Source organism: Chanodichthys erythropterus, chromosome 2, assembly GCF_024489055.1.
Source record: "Chanodichthys erythropterus isolate Z2021 chromosome 2, ASM2448905v1, whole genome shotgun sequence".
Taxonomy (NCBI): domain Eukaryota; kingdom Metazoa; phylum Chordata; class Actinopteri; order Cypriniformes; family Xenocyprididae; genus Chanodichthys; species Chanodichthys erythropterus.
This window is the reverse complement of record NC_090222.1, coordinates 19,096,300-19,116,111: the sequence shown is the minus strand read 5'-3', so window position 1 is coordinate 19,116,111 and position 19,812 is coordinate 19,096,300. Positions and strand designations below refer to the sequence as shown.

Genomic DNA, 19,812 nt, shown 5'->3' with positions numbered 1-19,812 from the left:
AATTATCAGGAAATTTTAATTTGAAAGTGAACTAATCCTTTAACTATTTTGTTGATGCCATTGTAGGTGTATATTTTGTTTGTTTTGTTCTTGATATTCAATATAAATGAATAAATAAACTACTAGCTAGGATGTAAGTTTTCGTGCTTGACAAATTGGACACCCGTTGTTGTCGTCATGAAGTAGCTTGTCAGCAGCCAAATAATTCTAGTGTAGGGAGGGTTGTGTGTAATTTATTTCGTAAAAACAAAACGAAAGTATGAGTAGCCTAATGTAAATTACAGAAATTCTTTAGCTAAAAAAGTTATACTAAACAAATGAAGACCTTTATTTCGAATTTCTTTTGTGTCTCTTATTTCCCCTTCCCAATATGGCGACATTCTGCGCAAGATATCTCATAAACATGACAAGTGACTGGTTTGTTGACTGGAACCCTCGATCTACAAATCATATGCGAGCCATTTTCCTCCAAATACACATGTGAGGATCTGCGACTGCGCGGGGAGGGATCCGTCCACAGAGCGTTGTTTTTCCAGTTGAGTAGTGGGTGGTATTTGGAAGGGTTACCGCAAGGGTGTAATCTCAATCCAGATACATAGTTTGAAACAGGTAAGATTTTTTAGCTAAAATATGCGCGTTTTATTCATAAAGCAAAATATGAAAACAAAACAAACTGACGGAGAAAACTAAACCTTGTTGTTTTAAAGAACACATTTCCTTCCGGACGCTAATACACGATGATGTTGATAATAAGTGCACTCATGTGCTGTGTGTAGTATATGCGTGTGTTTTTATTTCACATCGAGTGTTTTGGTGCAGTGTGATGTCAGGTCAGCTCAAGGAAAAATCTAGTAAACAGAAGCGGAAGTCAGCAGCTGCTGGAATGTCAGCTGACGCAGCCATCATACACAAACAATTGAACGTCGTCTCAACCATAGCATTCGCTCATAGAATTGAACGATGTTTGTGTAGATTTAGTAGTTGAACATAATTTAACGTCTTTTCTCATTTCGGTTTCAGGGCTTCTATTCTCTCGTCTCAAACGTGACATTACATAAGGAGGACACGTGACCCAGCGCGAAAGGAACGTTTGACAGCATTTGGAACGACTGAGGGTTGATCACCACAGAAACGCTTTTCGCATCAAAATAACTGGGCTGTTTCCACTACGAACGTGTAAATATATCTTTCTATGTTGTTTTGTATCAATTGGAGACACAAAAACTGTATTTTAATGTTTTATCGAACTGTTATTTGAATCCAAAATCGATCCTGATAGCTAGCTAACATATGTGAGATTTAGCGAGGGCTGCGTTTCTCGAAGGCATTGCCAACTTCAGGGGTCATATATTTTGTACAATATGATTCTTTAGGGTCTAAATGGACAGTTTGTAATATACTTAAATTAAAAATTCTCATTAGTATTGTAAGAAAACACTCATTTTACCTGGTCAAAAACAGCTCTGGGAAACGCAGCCCTGCACTGTTCTTCTATAAAAATGTTATAATTTTGAAAGCGAGTCTATTTGCGTGTTTTGAAAAGTAATAATTGTCATTTTTTAACCTTTAATTATGTAATAACTAACACTATTCATGTTTGCTCTTCTTCATCAGGTCACATTTAGACATTTCTTCATGGCTTCAGCGCAGTGCACAAGATATTCCCTGTACTGGGAGGAGACTGAGTGCATGAGCTACTATGAGATGCTGTCCCTCCATGAGATCTTTGAAATCGTGGGCTCCCAACTCACAGAGACTGATGTTGAGGTTTTGTCCTTTCTCCTCGATGAAGCTTATCCTGGAAAACATCCCCTTGATCCAGAGGGATGGACTGAAGATTTACCTCCAGGGCCTGATGGATCTCCACAGGGTAATTCTCCATGTCCTCGGCTTCTGAAGACATGGCGAAGAATACAGCCGCAGAATGAGCCGTGCCCCGTCGCCTGTCGCCATCGACCCAAGAGTGGCGTTGAACTGCTCTTGGAGTTGGAGAGGCGAGGGTACTTGAGCGAGGGAAACCTCAGACCTTTATTGCAGTTGCTGCGGATTCTGACACGGCATGATGTCCTGCCATTTGTTTCACAAAAGAAAAGAAGAACAGGTGAGTATCAGCTTTAAAACTACAGTAGACTGTAGTAGTAAACCAGTAATGTTTATGGTAAGATACTGATGTGTCACCTGTGCTGTTAGTGTCTCCAGAGCGAGAGAAGATAGACTACCCAGAGGTGGATACCAGACGGGACGCACAAATCAGCTCAAACACTGATATGCCATCATTTGAAAACACAGAAGATCACCAGTGGAGAGCAGGTGAGCAGAAATTGTAGCTAAAAGCTCAGCACATTCATTTATTAAAGTTTTTTTTCTGCTTTTTTAAGATTTTGTCTCTGTTTCTCAACCTTTTTGGCAATATAATATAAAATAATATCATATATAACAAAACAGGTGTTGTTGGCAGGTTGATTCAGAATGTTTAATCAAGTTAAAAGGAAATTTTTCCACACTCTTTTTAACAAAAAAAAAGATTATTGAGTAATATTTAATCATTTTCATTTATATGCACCAATATAACAATGTAGTACCCTTTTCAGCACAAGTTAGTTCTACAGTTTTGAAAAATGCTACAAAAGTGGGCATGGTAAGCCAAGGAGAAGAGGGGAGACTAACATCACAACAGGGGTTTTATTTTGCTCTCATTGAATTAAAAGTGTCAAAGATTCCCACAAATTCATGCTGTATTCACCATTACACACAACAAAACTAATATATAGCCTATTATACATGTTTTGTAAGCTCGCCATAAATTACACATACATACATATCCTGTGATGGCTATAATTTATTGCACAAATTAATGCACAGCTGTTCGCATTTGAACTCTGCATTGAAAATGTATATGAACGCACTGTTGCATCTTCAATAACTTTTTAGGGTTTTTTGCTGTGTATTGTAAGACCTTTGATCGGTTATGGGGCCGTAAAACCAGTTACAGTTACAGTGTGGGTGAATCGCATATGTGTCAAAGATTCTGGATCATTGGAAGAGACACAAAAACTCTTACAAAGTGAAAACAAACATTAGACATTTTTGATCCATTAATGCATCTCTCACTTACTGTATGCAATCTGACAGTTTGAAGGTCCTGTCATGGGAAATCAACATGATGTTCTGACTAATTAACCAAGACGTCTTCTAAAAGGATAAGGACAACCAGTCTCATGAATAATTATGAGACAGTGATGAGTCATGATGTACTATATGGTAGAAAAAATAATGCATAAAGATTGTTGAATGAAGTTTTTAATCACTTCATTGACACTCAAGCCCAAAGTATACTTCAGTTTTTACACGTACACTATGGTCCATGTACAGTGCGTGTGATGCAAAACTAGTCACCAGAATAGTATGCATGTACTGTATGTGCGGCCAGATTTTTGAAACCGTGTGTGCTTTGTATATTGTTTTACACTAATCAGTGTTTTACAGTTTGAACTAGGGTTGTGACGGTACCAAAATTCAAGTAGTTGGTGGCAATACCAGTACATTTTCACAATTCTCGTTACCAAATTCAGTACCATAGCAAAAACTGTTGCAACTATTTTAACTATTTGAAAATAAAATATGAATTAATCTAAGTGAGTTTATTATTTATAATGATAATTATAAGTAAATAATACATTTAAACAGCATGTAGTTGTAACATTGTAACAAGTTTACTTGTACAAGTAAAATGAAGGACAAAAAAACACATTACAGAGAACAAGTGATGGGTCTATTAGTTTGCATTTTGTTATTAGTTTGAGAAAGTATCATGAATTAATAACTCTTTATTTATTGGCATGTGCAACATATTCCATTCCCTCTCTTAGAGGTGATTAAGAACAACTTAGATCCTAACAAATATAGCTTTCCTGTGAAAAAAATAAAAATAAAAAAACAGAACAGTCTTTATCAACAGAAAGTAATCACATGTAAAACAACATTGCATAGTCTTCACTGTACAAATTAAATATAGATTAATTCTACTAAAGAGCAGTGAGTGTTTTATTTATATATGTTTTTTTAATTTAATTTTATTTGTATTTTGTTTTTGATTAACACTGAAACGGATGGCAGCAGGAATATTAGGCTGCTGTCACTTTAATATACTGATACACATGTGACTTGTTTCCCAACTGGTCATGTTCACTTAAGACATAACCAACGTCGTTTAGGTGAATACTCGCCAACCTGTGTATTTTGACATTTTCTGTGTGTTTTGACAGTTTAGGCAGGAACCTGAAGCTCAAAGTTCACTTTGCTTTTCCGTGTTCCGCTCTGTCTTGGAGCACGCGCACAGAAAGCTGCTTCGGGATCAGTCTCTTTTGCGGCTTAAGGGACCGTTAACATATTGCGTCTTTTCCACGCGCAAGTCAGTTATTTCAAATGTAGTCGCACAGCAGGCGCATTCATAATGGAAGTGACGCGGTTGCGACGCACATGCGGTGTGTTTTCCAGGCGCATCAAGATGAAAAATTTTCAACTTTTCAGAATGCTGCAAGCGCACTGCAGGTCATGTGACAAGAACCAACCAGTCAGCTTTGGCCTTTCAGTTTGGTGGTTTTTATATCTCATCTCCATAAATATATCTAGTAGAATAGCTAATGCAAGGGCTAGAAATCAATTTATCCTTTGCTGAAACTTCCTACTCCTTGTGGAGAGCACAGTCAAAGACTATAGAATAACACAAGACGTGTCACTCGTATTGTTTTGAATGAGAGAAAGTGTAACGCGCAATATGGCGGAATAAGTCCCGCCTTCTAAAGCCAAGAGCCAATCCCGACTGGTAAAGTCATCGCGTCACTTCAGCGGCCGTTAGAATCACCGGTTTCTATATAAACAGATGAGCATTTAGGTCTGCGCATGCGCATTAGCTTGATCCAGCCTGAAAAAAATAGTTTTTTTTTGTCATGATTCGAGCGTTTAGAAGCTAAAGTCGGTTGTTGTTATTTCATTCATTTCATATCATTTCATTGGTGATTTCAAATATCAAATTTAATGGTAAGGTTGACAAACAGTTTTGGAGAATCTGATGTTTAGGATAGGATCAGATAGGAGCTGCATGATGCCCAGGATGCCCGAGAGGCGTTTCAAAGATGGCCGCCGAGTGAAATGACTTGTCTTAAAGGGACTTTGGCACAGTTCATGGTTGCATAGCAACGACAGACGCCACGGGAGCGCAAGCGCTTTGGTAAGAAGGAGAAAGCGGTGCGTCCGCGCTTTCCACGTGTTTTTAGATGCGATATGTGAACGGCCCCTAATGCAGTTTTAATAACTCTTTATATCAAGCTTGTCCTGCAGTTTAGCAGCAGTATGCTGTATTTTATAACAGTCGCTGGTCTTGCCTGATTTAGACATTTAGTCTGGGCTTTTAGGGAGGAACGAAAGCACGCCGCTGTGAAGAAAAGAAACTGCTCTTTGGGGTTGCTGTTGTTGCAGTGTCTCAGCTCTCTGCAAAGACTTTGCAAATTTATTGTTCTTTACAGACACCTGTTAGAACTGCCAGACCGGTGAGTGTAGTGAAGCAATTTTATTTGTGCATAGAAAAAATGTCTCGAGAGTTTTGCGTCATCTGATCGACCTTTTTATAGAGACCACCAGTCAAACTATATAAAGCTATTATCGGCTGATAACGATCAGCACCCGATCAATTGGAGCACCTTACTAGTGCCTTTGTGATATGAATATATTTGTAACACAGAAATAACAATACTGTGTGATTTTAAAAAGTTGTGAAGCTGTTTCATACCCATACATAACTGAATCAGAGACTTGATGAGACTAGTCACAAGGCAAGCCAAATCAGAGAAAAACTTTTATTTTTTTATTTATTTTTTTGTAAAATCATCATGAATAAATGGGGAATATTCAAAAACATTTCCAAGTATTATCCAGTTATCGTGTGTATTAATCTGTTGTCATGCCTGTGTCAGGGGCTGGCTCTTCCATGACAACAACCACCCCTGTCCGACGTAAGCGAGGTAGAGGTCAGCATTGGAGAAGAAAATCTGGGGGAAAGCCTGAAATTCAGCCTCAGCCAACACCCAACAAAGTGACCTGCGGTAAGAGCACGTTTTTTACTCTGTGTTACACTTCTTCTGTCATTTAATCTCTCTTACCATCATTCTTTGAATATAAGAATGTCTTTTAAATTCTTTCTCCTTTTGTTTGATTTTAAAGCATCTATAAAACACTGTAGAACTGATAATTTCTGAGTGCACCTCAGCACTCAATTTCTTGACAGTTTATAATTAACCAGTCACACATTAATTAGTGCCTGAACCTCTAATGCTGTCAGAATGAAAGTGTCAATCCGTCACACAATAGGTCCATGTTAAACCTATGTCATCTCCATTCATCCCTTTGTGAATTCCCTGCACACTGCACTATTATCACTTTGAGTTTAATTCTGACTGGACTCAAAGGCTGCTCACACCAAAGCCTCTTTATGCTTTTGCTAGATGGAAGCTGTCCTGCCATCAGGGCATTGCTAAAATCTCTTCAGAACAGAGCACATGAGACGCACTGAATGGCAATAATGGCACAGTAGGTAAGGAAATACCAGGATAAAAAACTGCTTTCTCAAAATTTGCAAAACCTATTTGTTAGGAAAGAAGGTATTGTGTGAGGCATTTATTTTCTGCAAGGACTGTTTTTCTGGGACATTCAAGTCTCAAATACCAATGGCCCCAATTTACCTCATGCTCCAATTTGCTGTAAAGCATTAAAAACTGAACAAGTTTTCCTGTATAATGCCCTTGTGGGGCCTGAATGTCTCATAATGACGTTTTACACAGATACTCACGTCTATGGCAAATTTGCAGTAATTTCACTAGGTAGATAGGTAGTTTTTTTTTTTTCATTGTAACAGTGCAGTTACATACCCTGTAATAATTTTATCTGCATGATTTTGCCTCCTTTCAACACTTTTCAACTTTGGCTTCACAGTGCATTTTCTGGTGTTCCTAAAAAGTAAATATAAGTTGTTGGGTTTTTTTGAATTTTTTTTTAACAAAATCAGACTTTTACCATCTTTAAATGTGTGGATTCTTTCAAAATATCTGTCTGACGCATGAGCCACACACTGAACCTCACACTTTCAAAACATAAATGAAAATCGGAACTCTATTAAAAGCACAAAAGATTATTTAATCTGTTATGATCATTGATTTCAAAAGGATAAAAGTATAAAAAACTTTCTATATACTCAAATATCTGCATCCTGCCTTATTCGTGTATCCACACACGTTGGGAGGGTGCCATCTTGTTTTTTTCAAACGTGTGTGAGTCAGGCTCTAGACATGCTCTTTGTCTGCCTCATTGCGCCAAGATGCGCAGTACTGGTCAGTTTCACTCTATTGTTATTGCTCAGATGCTTATTGACCCTTTATATCTGCCTGTGCAAAGACTGCATGGCTCTGGTAACCTTCCTCATTACATACACTGCAGGGGTTCTTAAACCCTCAATCGAAGCTGCTTATTTCCTTGCATATTCATGTCTCTGCTCAAAGCATTTAGCTTTTGCTAAAGACAACAAGTTGTAATGATTATAATATAATCTTAGTTATGTACTTAGTGTCCCAGAAGCAGTTGCTCTTATCAATTAAAAGTAATACAGTAGAGGTCTGCAGGATTGATTTTTCTGCTTCCGCCAAAAATCTGTTAGATTTCTAACCTGCTTCTGCTCGCAAAAGCCTGTTGGAAGAAGTCTACACAAATTTTTCAGTCCCGGTCCGGTTAGATTCTGTCTTATTCCGATGTCTATAGGGTCTTTTGTTCCTATATATATAATAGAGAGAGAGCCCACGAGTCATTTCTTTCTCCTGCTTCCCGCACACATATCAGTATCTTCCCTCCCACATCTGCACTCAGCAATTCAAAACTTGAGGATTGCAGACCTCTAATACAGTAATTTGGTGCAGCACAATAGTGCTTAATGGTTAACATACTACTTTCTCATCAGAAACCACAATGTGTAATTAAGATTTGGTTATGGATTGTGTTTTTATACCAAATAGACTTTAGTTAGGGTAGTGCCACATTTAACTGTTGACAGGAATGAAAACTAGGCTGTGAGGGAGAGAAGTACAGTGCGTACAATGGATTGTACTGTTGTTTAACAACATACCGTTTGTTCTTTTCAAGAAAAAAAAAAAAAAGAACCTCAGTAAAAAAACTCAGAAAAACAGTTTTAAAAGTTGAGTAGTGACTCTTACTCAATCTAGAACCTATACAGTTTGTGCAATTGTAAAGACTAACTCTCACAGCTTTGTTTTCATCCGCCTTAAATTCAAAATGGCATCTAACCTGACTAAGGGCTATTTTAGTTGTGATCATTTGTGTGCACAAGACAATGTTTCAGTTGTGCTTTAGACTTGCTTCAATCCCCCTGCTTCCTTCATGGTTTGATTATTAGACCGAAAAGTACACTCACATTCTTTGTTTTTATTTCCGTCACATTTTTCATCAACTTCTCTATCCCTTTTTCTGTTCCTTTTCATTTTCCTTTGGATAAGCAGTTTTCCGTGTGAATAACTCCTGTGGTGTGCCTGAATGAAATGTCTTTAAAGAGATTATTGAATATTGGGCCACTGAGACTGAGCTGCATCAGCTTGTATTTCCTGGTGTCTCTTATCCAGTAAAACACTGATTATTGTCATTCCACTTCTTATTTAAAGCATCGATCCTCTCCCCTCTGTAACTGAGCTTTGATGCAGCAAAAGCTAATCTACTTTCTGCACTGACCTTTTTGTGTAGTGAGGTGAGAATCCTTTGTGCTCTAACTTATTTCACCTCTCCCTTAAACATTAGGTTGCACTGCACTGTGAGCTTTTTTGACCTATAAAATGTTCATAAATCAACCTTCAATCTCAAATGGTTACATGTAAATTTGAATGCTCTCTATTGACTGTGAGATCCACCCTGGAGATGCTTGTTATTCAGATTCTCTCAGACAACAAGTTCTGCTATGCCATGATTGACCTTTTGAACTTTCACCTTTTTTTTACTCCTGAACTAGCTGAACATGCTGTTTGCTGTGTTGACTCCGCATTTGATCTTGGCAGGTTGACTCAAGAATGAGTAGAAAAAGCAGGAGAATGGATAGAGTGAAAGAGACAGAGCTCACAACAAAAACAAGTGTGTGCTGTCCGCTCTGTCCGATCATACACAGTCAAGACATGTCTGTGCTTTAACTCAGGCGCCTGGTCCATGTCCTAAGGTAAAGAACCCCCTTCCTAACTCGGATAGGCGGAGGGGTGAATCTAATACTCTGTGTTCAAATGTCAGTTTTCAGTTGTTACTGTCCACTTCCCCAGTTACATGTGCTAAACTATGAACTAGATTTGGGAAAAAATAGGAACAAAATCCTCTCTGGAGGGGTTGTTGGCCTCAGTGTTTCACAGAACTGACTCAAAGAAATTTCTGGGAGTCCATTTGATGCGTCCTGCTAATTTGTCTATATTACAACAACATGACATGACATGAAATGAGTGTAATCGATGTTCAAAAACAAACCATTCTACAGTCGTTGGCCAAACTCAGCAGCAAAGCTCAGTTTTGCAATGTTTTGTCCTCAAAAAACGGCCTCTGTGAACCTTTGCTGGAGCAGTTCTGAGGAAAATGACCCAACAGTTCTTGTTTAGACCCATCCCAGTGTTTTGTATATGTTTTAGCCCTGAAACTTTAAATTTGAAAAACTTTACTTAAAGTTAACAGGTACCTTAATTTATTGAATCAAATTTTGCCAGTGTTTTGATTTTGCAGGATTAAAGTAGACACTGGTTGTGTAAAATAGTAGTCTGATAAGCTAATTCAGGACCCAAGAGGGTTGAACCTGCAGTCTCCATATGAATTAGAAATTTTTTGCTTTCACACACAGACAAGAAATTATGTTTATGAACTTTGCTTGAACCTGCTTGACCAAAAAAATGAGACATAGCAAAACTATTGCAACAACGTTCATCCAAAACTGCTTGTTTCTCTCTCTCTCTCTTCCTCTCCTTTCTCTATGTCCACAGTTGAAAAACAGACTGACACAAGTGTCAGGAACAAAAACAAGTTGGCCATCCTCACATACTAAGAGAGGGAGAGAATGAAAGAAAAAAAAGTCAAACGAAAAGCGTGACCCTGACCTATGTGTGCAGTCGGTCAGCCTTTTGCCCTCATTTCTCTCCCTCCATCTTGGTTTGTTGTTCAGCAGAAAAGAGGGATCGAAATAAGTGTGGAAGCTCTTCGCATGGAGCAACATTCCATAAAATGATGCACAACTTTTGTTTTTCTTTTTTTTCTTTTTCTTTTTTTTAAAGAAAAATAGTTATTTATTGTTTGTTTATTTTGAAGAAATTTACTATATCTTTACAATACATTTACAAAATCTAAATATTTGTGAATACATGTTGTTTTTTAAAAATGCTCTGGGATGCACAAATGCACTAAAAACATAATGCCTACAGTGAAAGCATTATGTATATTGACAGAAAAACTTTATTATAGGTACCTTCTGTGTACTGAAGCTGGAAGCAGAGAAAAACCATTGTCCTGTATTAGTGTATGTGACGAGCTCTGATAATGTTTGTTTACTGGAACTAAAAGTGCTCTGTAAATGTGTGCTGTGTTTAAAAGAACGTTAAAGAAGTTGTGTGTTTCGAGTCTGCTTTCCAACCTGCATTACAATTTTTTTTTTTTTGGGAACATGTTCAGGAGAGGGGAACCACCATGATCTTTTAAACTTAACACACAATAAATAAAGTTTTTCTTGTATGATGATAACCACAAAATTTTCATCTAGATTTACATCCTTGCTTTAAAGGGGTCATGACATGAATTTTTATTTTAATGTTCATTGAGGTTCACTTAAAGGTGCAATATGTAAGAATTTTGCAGTAAAATATCCAAAAACCAATAGGCCAGTGTTATATATTTTGTTCACTTGAGTACTTACAATATCTAAAATATTTCCAACTATTTGTAAATCGTGAGAAAATTGCAGTTTTAACCAAGGCTCCGGGACGTGTGAGGAGTCGCCTGTCAATTGCGTCATACCCGCGTTATCCTCGGTTTCCAGTTTTATTTTGTAGAAACCATGGAAACACCAAAGACGCTTTAATATATTACATGTTTTAATAGACAAGGGAACAGCTGTTTGGTTACATTTATAGATAGAAAAGTAATTGTTGTTATATAGCTTAACACATTTAGTCTTATTGTTTTCTAATTTTCTTGATGTGTTGCGAGTACTGTGCTTTACATGCCTCAGAGAAAAACACTTTTGTGAAGTAGCTAACATAGCATAATCAGATGTAGCTTTATTTTAGTAACAGTGATACAGCATTTTCTCCATGATACAATACGTTATATCTAATATAACAGAGCTGTGTTACCTCATACTAATGACCGGAAAAGCGGAACTGGCAACGCTGCTCGAGAGACGTGTGTTGCGCAATCACTCCAGTGGCCTCGTTCAGCTCCCACAACATTTGGTCCTGCTCTGCTTCATACTACAGTAACGTTAAAGGATTAGTCCACTTTTAAATAAACTTTTCCTGATAATTTACTCACCCCTATGTCATCCAAGATGTTCATGTCTTTCTTTTGTCAGTGGAAAAGAAATTAAGGTTTTTGATGACAGCATTCCAGGATTATTCTCCTTAATAGTGGACTTCAATGGCCTCCAGACGGTTGAAGGTCAAAATTACAGTTTCAGTGCAGCTTCAAATAACCTTAAACGATACCAGATGAGGAATAAGGGTCTTATCTAGTGAAACGATTGGTCATTTGCAAAAAAAATACAACCAGTTATGCTTTATAAACACAAAATACGCCTTGAACGTTCTTCCCGTTTCCGCATTCTTCAAAGAGCTTACGCTGTATGTCCTGCGCCTTCCCTATTCTACTTACGGAAAAAACGAAACTGGCACCGCGTTCGTTCCGTAAGTAGAATAGGGAAGGCATAGGACATACAGCGCAAGCGTTTAAAAGTGGACTAATCCTTTAATAATCGCATCCATTAACATGATTTCTTTCTGAGTCCTATCCCAACTATTTCCACTGGCTGTGATGTGAAGACCACATGTCCCAGGATTCCACGCTCAAACTTGGCGTCATCAAACTACGCCTTTGTTTTGAATAGGCCTCTAGCGGACAGAAAATATTACATACTGCACCTTTAAAATGTTAGTAATTTTTTTTGCACCCAAACCCCCCATTTTCAACAAAAGTTTCTTTGCAAACTCTCTTGTGCCTTGTTTACAAAACGATATGCTCCGAACAAACATATAATCCTCCAACACGATCCGGGACGCCATTAAAATAAACCATCCACTTGTTTCTGATGCTGGAATCCTTCTGAAGTCTGTACAAAGACACAAACGAGCTGTTTAAACTGTTAACTGTCACCCCCACTTTTTTTTTTAGACAAGAAAATGCACTATCCAAACTTAAATGGTTGTAATTCAAGAACACTTTGGAGTATAGACATAAGGCTGGTCTTGTTTTAAAGAAGACATTTGGCAGATTATTGTAGAAGTGAAATTGCTTATATAAGTGAAACAGAAAAAAAGTTATAGAAGTTTAAGTTTATGAAAATGTAAAATGTAAAAATATAATATTTTATATAAAATATAAAATATATATTTTACAAAACAATTTTTACTCTAAAACTGCAAGGAAATCAAAGCCAAAAATCTGAACAAGTTGTGTTCCAAATTTCAGGTTGATATCTCAAAAAATGAGCTTTCAGTAAGATTTTGTTTGGGCGCAGTACCACACTTTTTCACTAGATGACAACCAAGCTCCATTGGTGACCATATAAAGGCGCCTCCATTTCTATATATGGTTTGAGTGATCTGAACCATATATTTACATTATTTTCATACAATTTATGAAGTAGACATCCTATATAGAAGTAGTATGGGAAGTTTTGGCAGAATTTGATATGAATTCAGCCTCTAATAAACATAAAAAAAACATGTATGTGGGTTATAGATTACCGCCACAATCATACATGTATTTTTTTTTCTATTAAAAACATTTTCAGACCTTTTTTTCTCAAAAAATTGAATGGATGTTATCTTTTGAACTCTTGGCATGAAAACAAACATGTTTCAACCAATCTTTAATGATTTTTCATGTTCATCGCTATTTCAAATTAAAGGTCTGAACATGCCTTATGAGTATGAAAATATGCTTGTTGCAAATTGATAAATTACTGCTCCTCTGTAATTTATTTTGAAAATCAATCACCAAATATGTAAACTACAGATTCTAAGCTTTCAAATGATATATAGTTTGTCAAGATTAGTTTAGGTTTAGTATAGAATATTACTGTTTTAAATATGTAATGGCTGTGGGCCCACCGGTGGGCCCGTGACAGTTAACAGGTTAAACTGGATGCCTCAAAGCGAACATTCTTTCACTCTTACATTTATCCTGTTGTCGACACTCAAGTGCATAAAGTATGTCAGAAACTGAATGTGCATCTGTATACTATATCTAGTGTAGACAGCGTTACTGATTATAATGGGTTTTATTTGCTTTTGACGTGACGCTCACATCCAGTGTAGGCAAATGTCAGCTATTAGGCGACTGAATGGCAGTGGGCGGGGCCTATGGTGCGATTGATGTATAACTATTCATCGATATCTTGCTCTAAAGGCAGTCATATGCAAATGTAGGCTATTTGCCCGTGTGATGTCAGATCCCACAATATCAAAACGAGTCATTTTTGGAGCTTGAAATAAATGTTTTGTTTTTAAAATTAGTAGGACGTTTTAAGCTATGAAACTTGAAGATGGTTTAAATGGTACAAAGACATTTTATATGTCAAAAAAATCAAATTTGATTTCTCATGTCATGACCCCTTTAACATACAGTACTAGTAGCGTCAGTAATAAATCTAAATTTCGTAGACCTCACATCATGGAGGTATTTCCCTTTTTAAGTGTTAAGTTTAGTCTGCATCTGAAATGGATAATCTTTTAACAGTAAGGGCCATTATGTGAATGGTTATTTTTAAACTATAATGATCAAAAGAAGCTTTATTGGCATGGTAAAATAAAGCATTAGTAGGATTGTATATACACACATACACTGTCTTTCACATGAATCCTGGTCAACATGTCTCACTTGGATTTGAAAAATCTTGTAACTACACTACTGTTCAAAAATTTTGGGTCGATAAGATTTTGTGTGCGTGTGTTTTTGAAAGAAGTCTCTTGTGCTCAGCAAGGCTGCATTTATTTGATCAAAAATACAGTAAAACAGTAATGTTGTGAAATATTATTACAATTTAAATTTAATTTATTCTTGTGATGTCAAAGCTAAATTTTCAGCATCATTACTCCAGTCTTCAGTGTCACATGATCCTTCAGAAATCAAACTAATGTTCTGGGGCCGTATTCACAAAACATTTTCTTATCACTAAGAGTTCTCCTAAATAGCAGTAAAAGTTTTTAGCTAAGAGTTTTCTCTTAACCTGTTCACAAAGCTGCTGAGAGCAACTTTTACTAAGGAATCGACTGAAGTCTTAAGCTAAGATTAAGGGCGGTGCTTGTTGCTATGGAGTAAACACACAGTGATTGGCTGATGAGGGAGGAGTCAGCGATTTAATCATAGAAATATTGTAGCATGAGGTGTCATGTTTCCATATTAAAATAAAGATTTTAAAATATATATATATATACACTTTACTCTATTCAATCATTTGTAAATGTGAACTCATGAAAACCATTGCCACAGGTAATCAGACAATATTTATTTATTTGTTAAAGATTTATTTTTGCCGTCTCATCATAGATTCAGATCTATAAATCAAAATGTATTGCATTTATGAAGAAAAGGTTCAGCACCCAAGGCTCTATCGCTATTCCCTCAGTGGTGTTCAGTGTCTTTGGGTGGATTAGAATTGTTTGTGATTTGGTCTTAGTGACTTAGGAGTCCTCTTGACTGCTCCTAACGTTTCACTGATTTATGAGCTAGTTTTTGCCCTGTGAAATACTCTTAGAGCAAAAATGTAGGACTCCTAAAATTAGGACTGACACGCCCATTGTTTTTAAGAGTTTCTCCTAAATCGGCAAGTTAGGAGCTACTTTTAGCCTTAAGATGTTTTGTGAATACGGCCCCTGATTTGCTGCTCAAGAAACATTTCTTATTATCAATGTTGAAAACTCTTATACTGATCATTTTTTGGTGACAGTATAAAAGTCTTTAATGTCACTTCAATTTAATTGCTAAATTAAGTTATTAATTTAGCAATTTAAAAAAAATCTTTCCGACCCCAAACGGTAGTGTATGTATTATGTAATTATATTTACTAGCTAAGCCTTGTACTGTATACCTGCATTGATTATAGAATGAAGGGAATGTGTATTTAGCTGCTCCAGTCAACCAATGAATAACACCAGGGCAAGGTTATCATTCCTAAAGTGCTACTGTTCACAATACAGTATATTCAAGAATTTGAACAATGTTTTATTCACTTTCACTAATGAATCAATTTAGTGTCATCACTTACTCCCTACATTACTGGTTGGTTTTATATTTCATATTTACTGTTGCTTTGTAAACGTCCCAACATGCAAAAGGGTGGAGTTTGTGGTGGAGCTTTGGTTGTAGAAAGGTTGGATTTGTGTTGCAGCAGTGTTCTGAAGATTGATGGGTCCACTTCCTCCTCTGACCTCTGAGCTAATCACATGAAAGGAAATGACATCACTGCGAAGCTCTGGTTCAGTATGTATACTCCAATCGTATTTTGCCGTCTCTGTTCCCTGTGCTGTTGCATGACATCAGTTCTACCTCCACTGTTTGGTAAAGCCAACCTGCATCATTCTGTCTATTAATTACGGCCCCTACAGAATTCAAATGCACATATCAAAGAATAAATATCACCAGATCTGTCGACTGAAACTTCAAATGTGAGCCCATCTCTGGATTTAGCTTGAGGTGCTTTCAGTCCACCTGAACTTACCGAACGGCCTCCGTTAATGTGCTTTCGTACGTCCCTCACATCTCTGTGACCTGCAAATATACAAGCACATGTTCAGTAGACATGTTGGACTTTACCAATGTGTTTCCAAGTCCCTGTGTGCCTGCAAATAATTCGAATGCCACCTCATGATGAATTTTTCTAGATCTCCCCCTCCTAAAGTGCAAAACCTGAACTAGCCTACCGGTTTCACTCGTAGCAAGTGAAGAATCGACTCCAAAATCTCAATGTTAAACATTTTGAAGATGTTGGCCTCAGTTATCAAGCAGTTCTCGGAGCTAATGTCGTATCACAAAGAGTTCCAATTTTTGTGCATTCTGGTTTTCAGATCAAAATTTAAATGGGGAAAGAAGTTGCTTTAAGCAAATCTGTGTGAATCATTGCTTTTCGTACAGTTATTTTTATACCAAATGTTTTTTTGGTATAAACAAATAAACTGAATGTCAAGTCTTATGACTGTATTTTTGCCCTCCTTTTGACCCCTCACTGATTTGCTTCATTTCTCGTGTTCTTCCCCTATTCCTCCGCTGCTCTTTTTCTTTTTTCTCTCCATCCTTGCTGCAAAAAACCCTTCGAAATCTTCACACATCCATCTCATACCCTCATGATTTTCTTTGCCCCTTTGCATGCCTCCCTTCATCCTTCATCCCATCGTCCTCTCTTTCTCTGTCTCCCACGCTCTTACGCTCTCAGATATCCGACTACGTGTACGTGCAGAGTATTCGGAGCACGAGTCGGCCCTTCGTGGAGGAGTTTCTTCAGACAAGCAGCAGCCATTGGAGAGGCAGTTTGAACTGTTCAGCCGAGCGAGCCTGCTGCTCCGCGCCCGGGATCTGGGCTCTATTGTCTGTGATATCAAGTTCTCGGAACTTGCCAACCTAGATGCCTTTTGGGCCGACTACCTGAGCGGGGCTCTGCTCGAGGCACTGAAAGGGGTCTTCATCACAGACTCTTTGAAAAGGGCAGCGGGACAGGAGGGGGTCCGGCTGCTTGTCAGTGTGGATCAGGATGACTACGAGGAGGGCAGGAAACTGTTGCTTAACAGCCAGACACATAATGGGACAAACTGGGAGCCTCAAAGGTTAGTGTGAGTTTATTAGTGCATTAAAAGTGCATAATGATCATACAATAGTGTTGACACAGTAGGATTTTTATATACTCCCTCTCTCGCCTCTATATTAACATGTAACCACCAGGGGGCGTTAGAAAACTATTTTGTCGTATCCCCTTTTATTCTACCAGTTGAGAAACAGTGTTATCTATTTTAATATTATTTATATACTATTGTAGTATTTATTCATTTTTTGTATTAGGCTAATTTTTATTTTCCGTTTTCATTTTAGTTTAAGTTAAAGCTATTTTGTTGTGTGCTTTTGTCATTAAGTTTCTTTTTTCAGTCATTTTAGTACTTTTTGATTATATTTAATTTTATTTCAGCTTTATTTTAATTGACAGAAAATCATGTTGACAGAATATCATGTTTTTTTTGTTGTTGATAAATGTAATTAATTTATTTGGTTAGTTTTTTTTTTTTACAATAAATATTCCAATTTTTTTTTTTTTTTTTTTACAAAGAAAAGAAAGATACATAAATACAAACATAAATATAATTAATATTATATAATATCATTAATATTATAAAATTCTGTAAATGTATTAAATTAAAATATCATTAATATATTTAGTTAATGTTAGTTGCTTTACCTTTAGCAGACCTAAAAAACATTTCATAAAATATTTTTTAAAACTAATTTCACAGTTATTTTATGGTTATTTTACCCCCCCCCCAAATATGTCACAATAACATTGTACAAAGGCTTCATCCTTTAAATACTTTTTTAAAAAAATTTTATTGATGATTTTGTTTTATAGTCTACAGTATTGTTTGCAAAGCAATTCTGCAAGTTCCTGTATGTATTAAGTGATGTATCTCATGTTTCCTTCACAGGCCCTGAGAAATGTCAGTTTCACCCGGGACCTTCAGTTGTGATGGATGAAGAAGATGTTTTGCCTTTTTATTTCATTGCCCATTGAGTGTTTGTGACCCTGCTGGGATGGAGAGCCTATTGGAGGAGACTACATTAAACTGGGCAGTCGTTTTGTTGACAGTTTCTGGAGTAAAATGATTCTTGACCATTTAGAGGTTAGGTTTCGATGTGGGGCTGTTTCTCTCTACTGCAGGTCATTTTAAACATGGACAAACACACAATACCCATAGACCAAACAGGAGGAAGGTTCTGCATCTGTGAATACCACTACTCTGCCGCAGGTGGTATGTGGATAGATTTTTTTTGTTTTTGTTTTTCAAAATGTAATGACCTACAGTGAACCCTGGAATTCAAGTTTAATGTTAAACTTTGTTTTGGAAATGTAAAATAACCTTTTTCTTTGATAAAAGATAGAAAGGATGGGAATACACAACAAACATGTACTGTAACTCAAAAAAACAAACAAACAACAAAAAAAACCCATTAAATTGTATAACTTAATTCTTAGTTCCAAGTTTGGGCTGGTAACGATGCTTCAGAAGACCAAAGTCACACTTCCACCATCAGGCCGGCGGATGTGTTGCGTAACCGAACTGCTCCAGAGTGGTTTGTTGTTCTGCTTATAACAGTCACAAAGATGACTTTATAAAGTACTTGACTGGACCAGGTCAGTCAACTTTGCCAATATTTGGAAATGCCACAAGACGGAGTAGTGATTCATGATGATATATTACAACAAAGACTTTCTACAGTGTGTCCCACTGTGAGACTGCATTTGTCCCAACTGCTCCATGTTACCATGCTGTTCGTCTCAGAAACAAGGTCAGCAAGTCATGGATTATCAGGGCCTTTGGATGTCTTTGTAAATTGCTGAAAGAAAAAATGCTAGTTAATTATAATTAGATGAGTGCTGATTTGACACCAGCCTTGACACAACCAGACCAACCTCTGGTCCTGTTTCTAGAATTTGTTGCCCTTTTTGTTATATTTGTACCTTTATGACAAAAAGATAAATGTTCAGTAGTAGTTAGTGCTAATTCATTTTGAAACAGTCTTGTCATATGACTGATATTAATTGAATTGGGAGTGGAAAATTGAACACTTTTGTGTTTTCATGTTTTTGTTTATAATGATATTATTTGATATTGTTTTGGAATATGTACATTTACGTAATTATGATTCTTAATAAAGTACTGTCAGAAAATAGTTGTCTCTCTGATATTATGTGATTAAAAAATAAATATAAAAAATCGGTTTTGGGAATGTTGGGGCCAAATTCCTACTCTTCCTGCTGGATTCCTGTAAGTATTGCTTATATTTTCCAGTTAATTCATGTTGTTAGTTATAATAACATTTTATACCTGTAATTAACTGTGCCAATAATCTCTGAAACATTGTTTTGTTAAACCATATAGATTGTATAGAATATATGAATGTATATATTTATACATTAATATATTGGATACAAAATATACATTATAAATGTTTACATATACGTGTACAAACAGTATAGCTGTATAATTTATATAGTATATGATGGTATTGGTAATATACATAGGCCTATATTACATATAAAAACGCTTGCTTAAATTGTTAAAATGCGATATGTGCAATGTTTAGTTATTGTTTAATAATGTGTTTTCTATACTTTTGCACCCCTTTGTGGATTTAAGGATCATGAGAAACTAACTGGAGAGCATACTTTTTTTTTCTTTTCCTTTTTTTTTATTCACCTTTTTTTGTTTAGATGTTTGAATTTACCTTTCTTAATAGGAGCTGCTTTCTGGACTAAATACATATTCC

The 19,812-nt window shown here is 36.6% G+C and overlaps 1 protein-coding gene across 3 annotated transcripts; it reads left to right on the top strand.

Moving 5' to 3' along the window:
- The first annotated feature begins 485 nt into the window (after nucleotides 1–485).
- Nucleotides 486–19,204, top strand: dedd1 (death effector domain-containing 1). Of its 3 annotated transcripts, XM_067403975.1 has the most exons (7): nucleotides 506–609; nucleotides 1,021–1,176; nucleotides 1,615–2,101; nucleotides 2,191–2,310; nucleotides 5,973–6,101; nucleotides 16,715–17,102; nucleotides 17,970–19,204. In XM_067403975.1, exons 3-7 carry the CDS (start codon nucleotides 1,636–1,638, stop codon nucleotides 17,974–17,976), a joined length of 1,110 nt encoding a protein of 369 aa, XP_067260076.1. In that variant the 5' UTR covers nucleotides 506–609; nucleotides 1,021–1,176; nucleotides 1,615–1,635; the 3' UTR covers nucleotides 17,977–19,204. The 3 variants fall into 3 exon arrangements, with proteins under 3 accessions (XP_067260091.1, XP_067260076.1, XP_067260084.1); XM_067403990.1 differs by lacking the exon at nucleotides 1,021–1,176 and having other exon boundaries at nucleotides 486–609; XM_067403983.1 differs by lacking the exon at nucleotides 506–609 and having other exon boundaries at nucleotides 874–1,176.
- Nucleotides 19,205–19,812: the final 608 nt, after the last annotated feature.

Excerpts from the sequence above, each read along its gene's own strand:
- dedd1 (XM_067403990.1), top strand. The coding sequence starts at position 1,636 with ATGGCTTCAGCGCAGTGCACAAGATATTCCCTGTACTGGGAGGAGACT. Across the intron at positions 2,102-2,190 it reads ACAAAAGAAAAGAAGAACAG|TGTCTCCAGAGCGAGAGAAG; the intron begins GTGAGTATCAGC and ends CTGTGCTGTTAG. Across the intron at positions 6,102-16,714 it reads ACCCAACAAAGTGACCTGCG|ATATCCGACTACGTGTACGT; the intron begins GTAAGAGCACGT and ends TTACGCTCTCAG.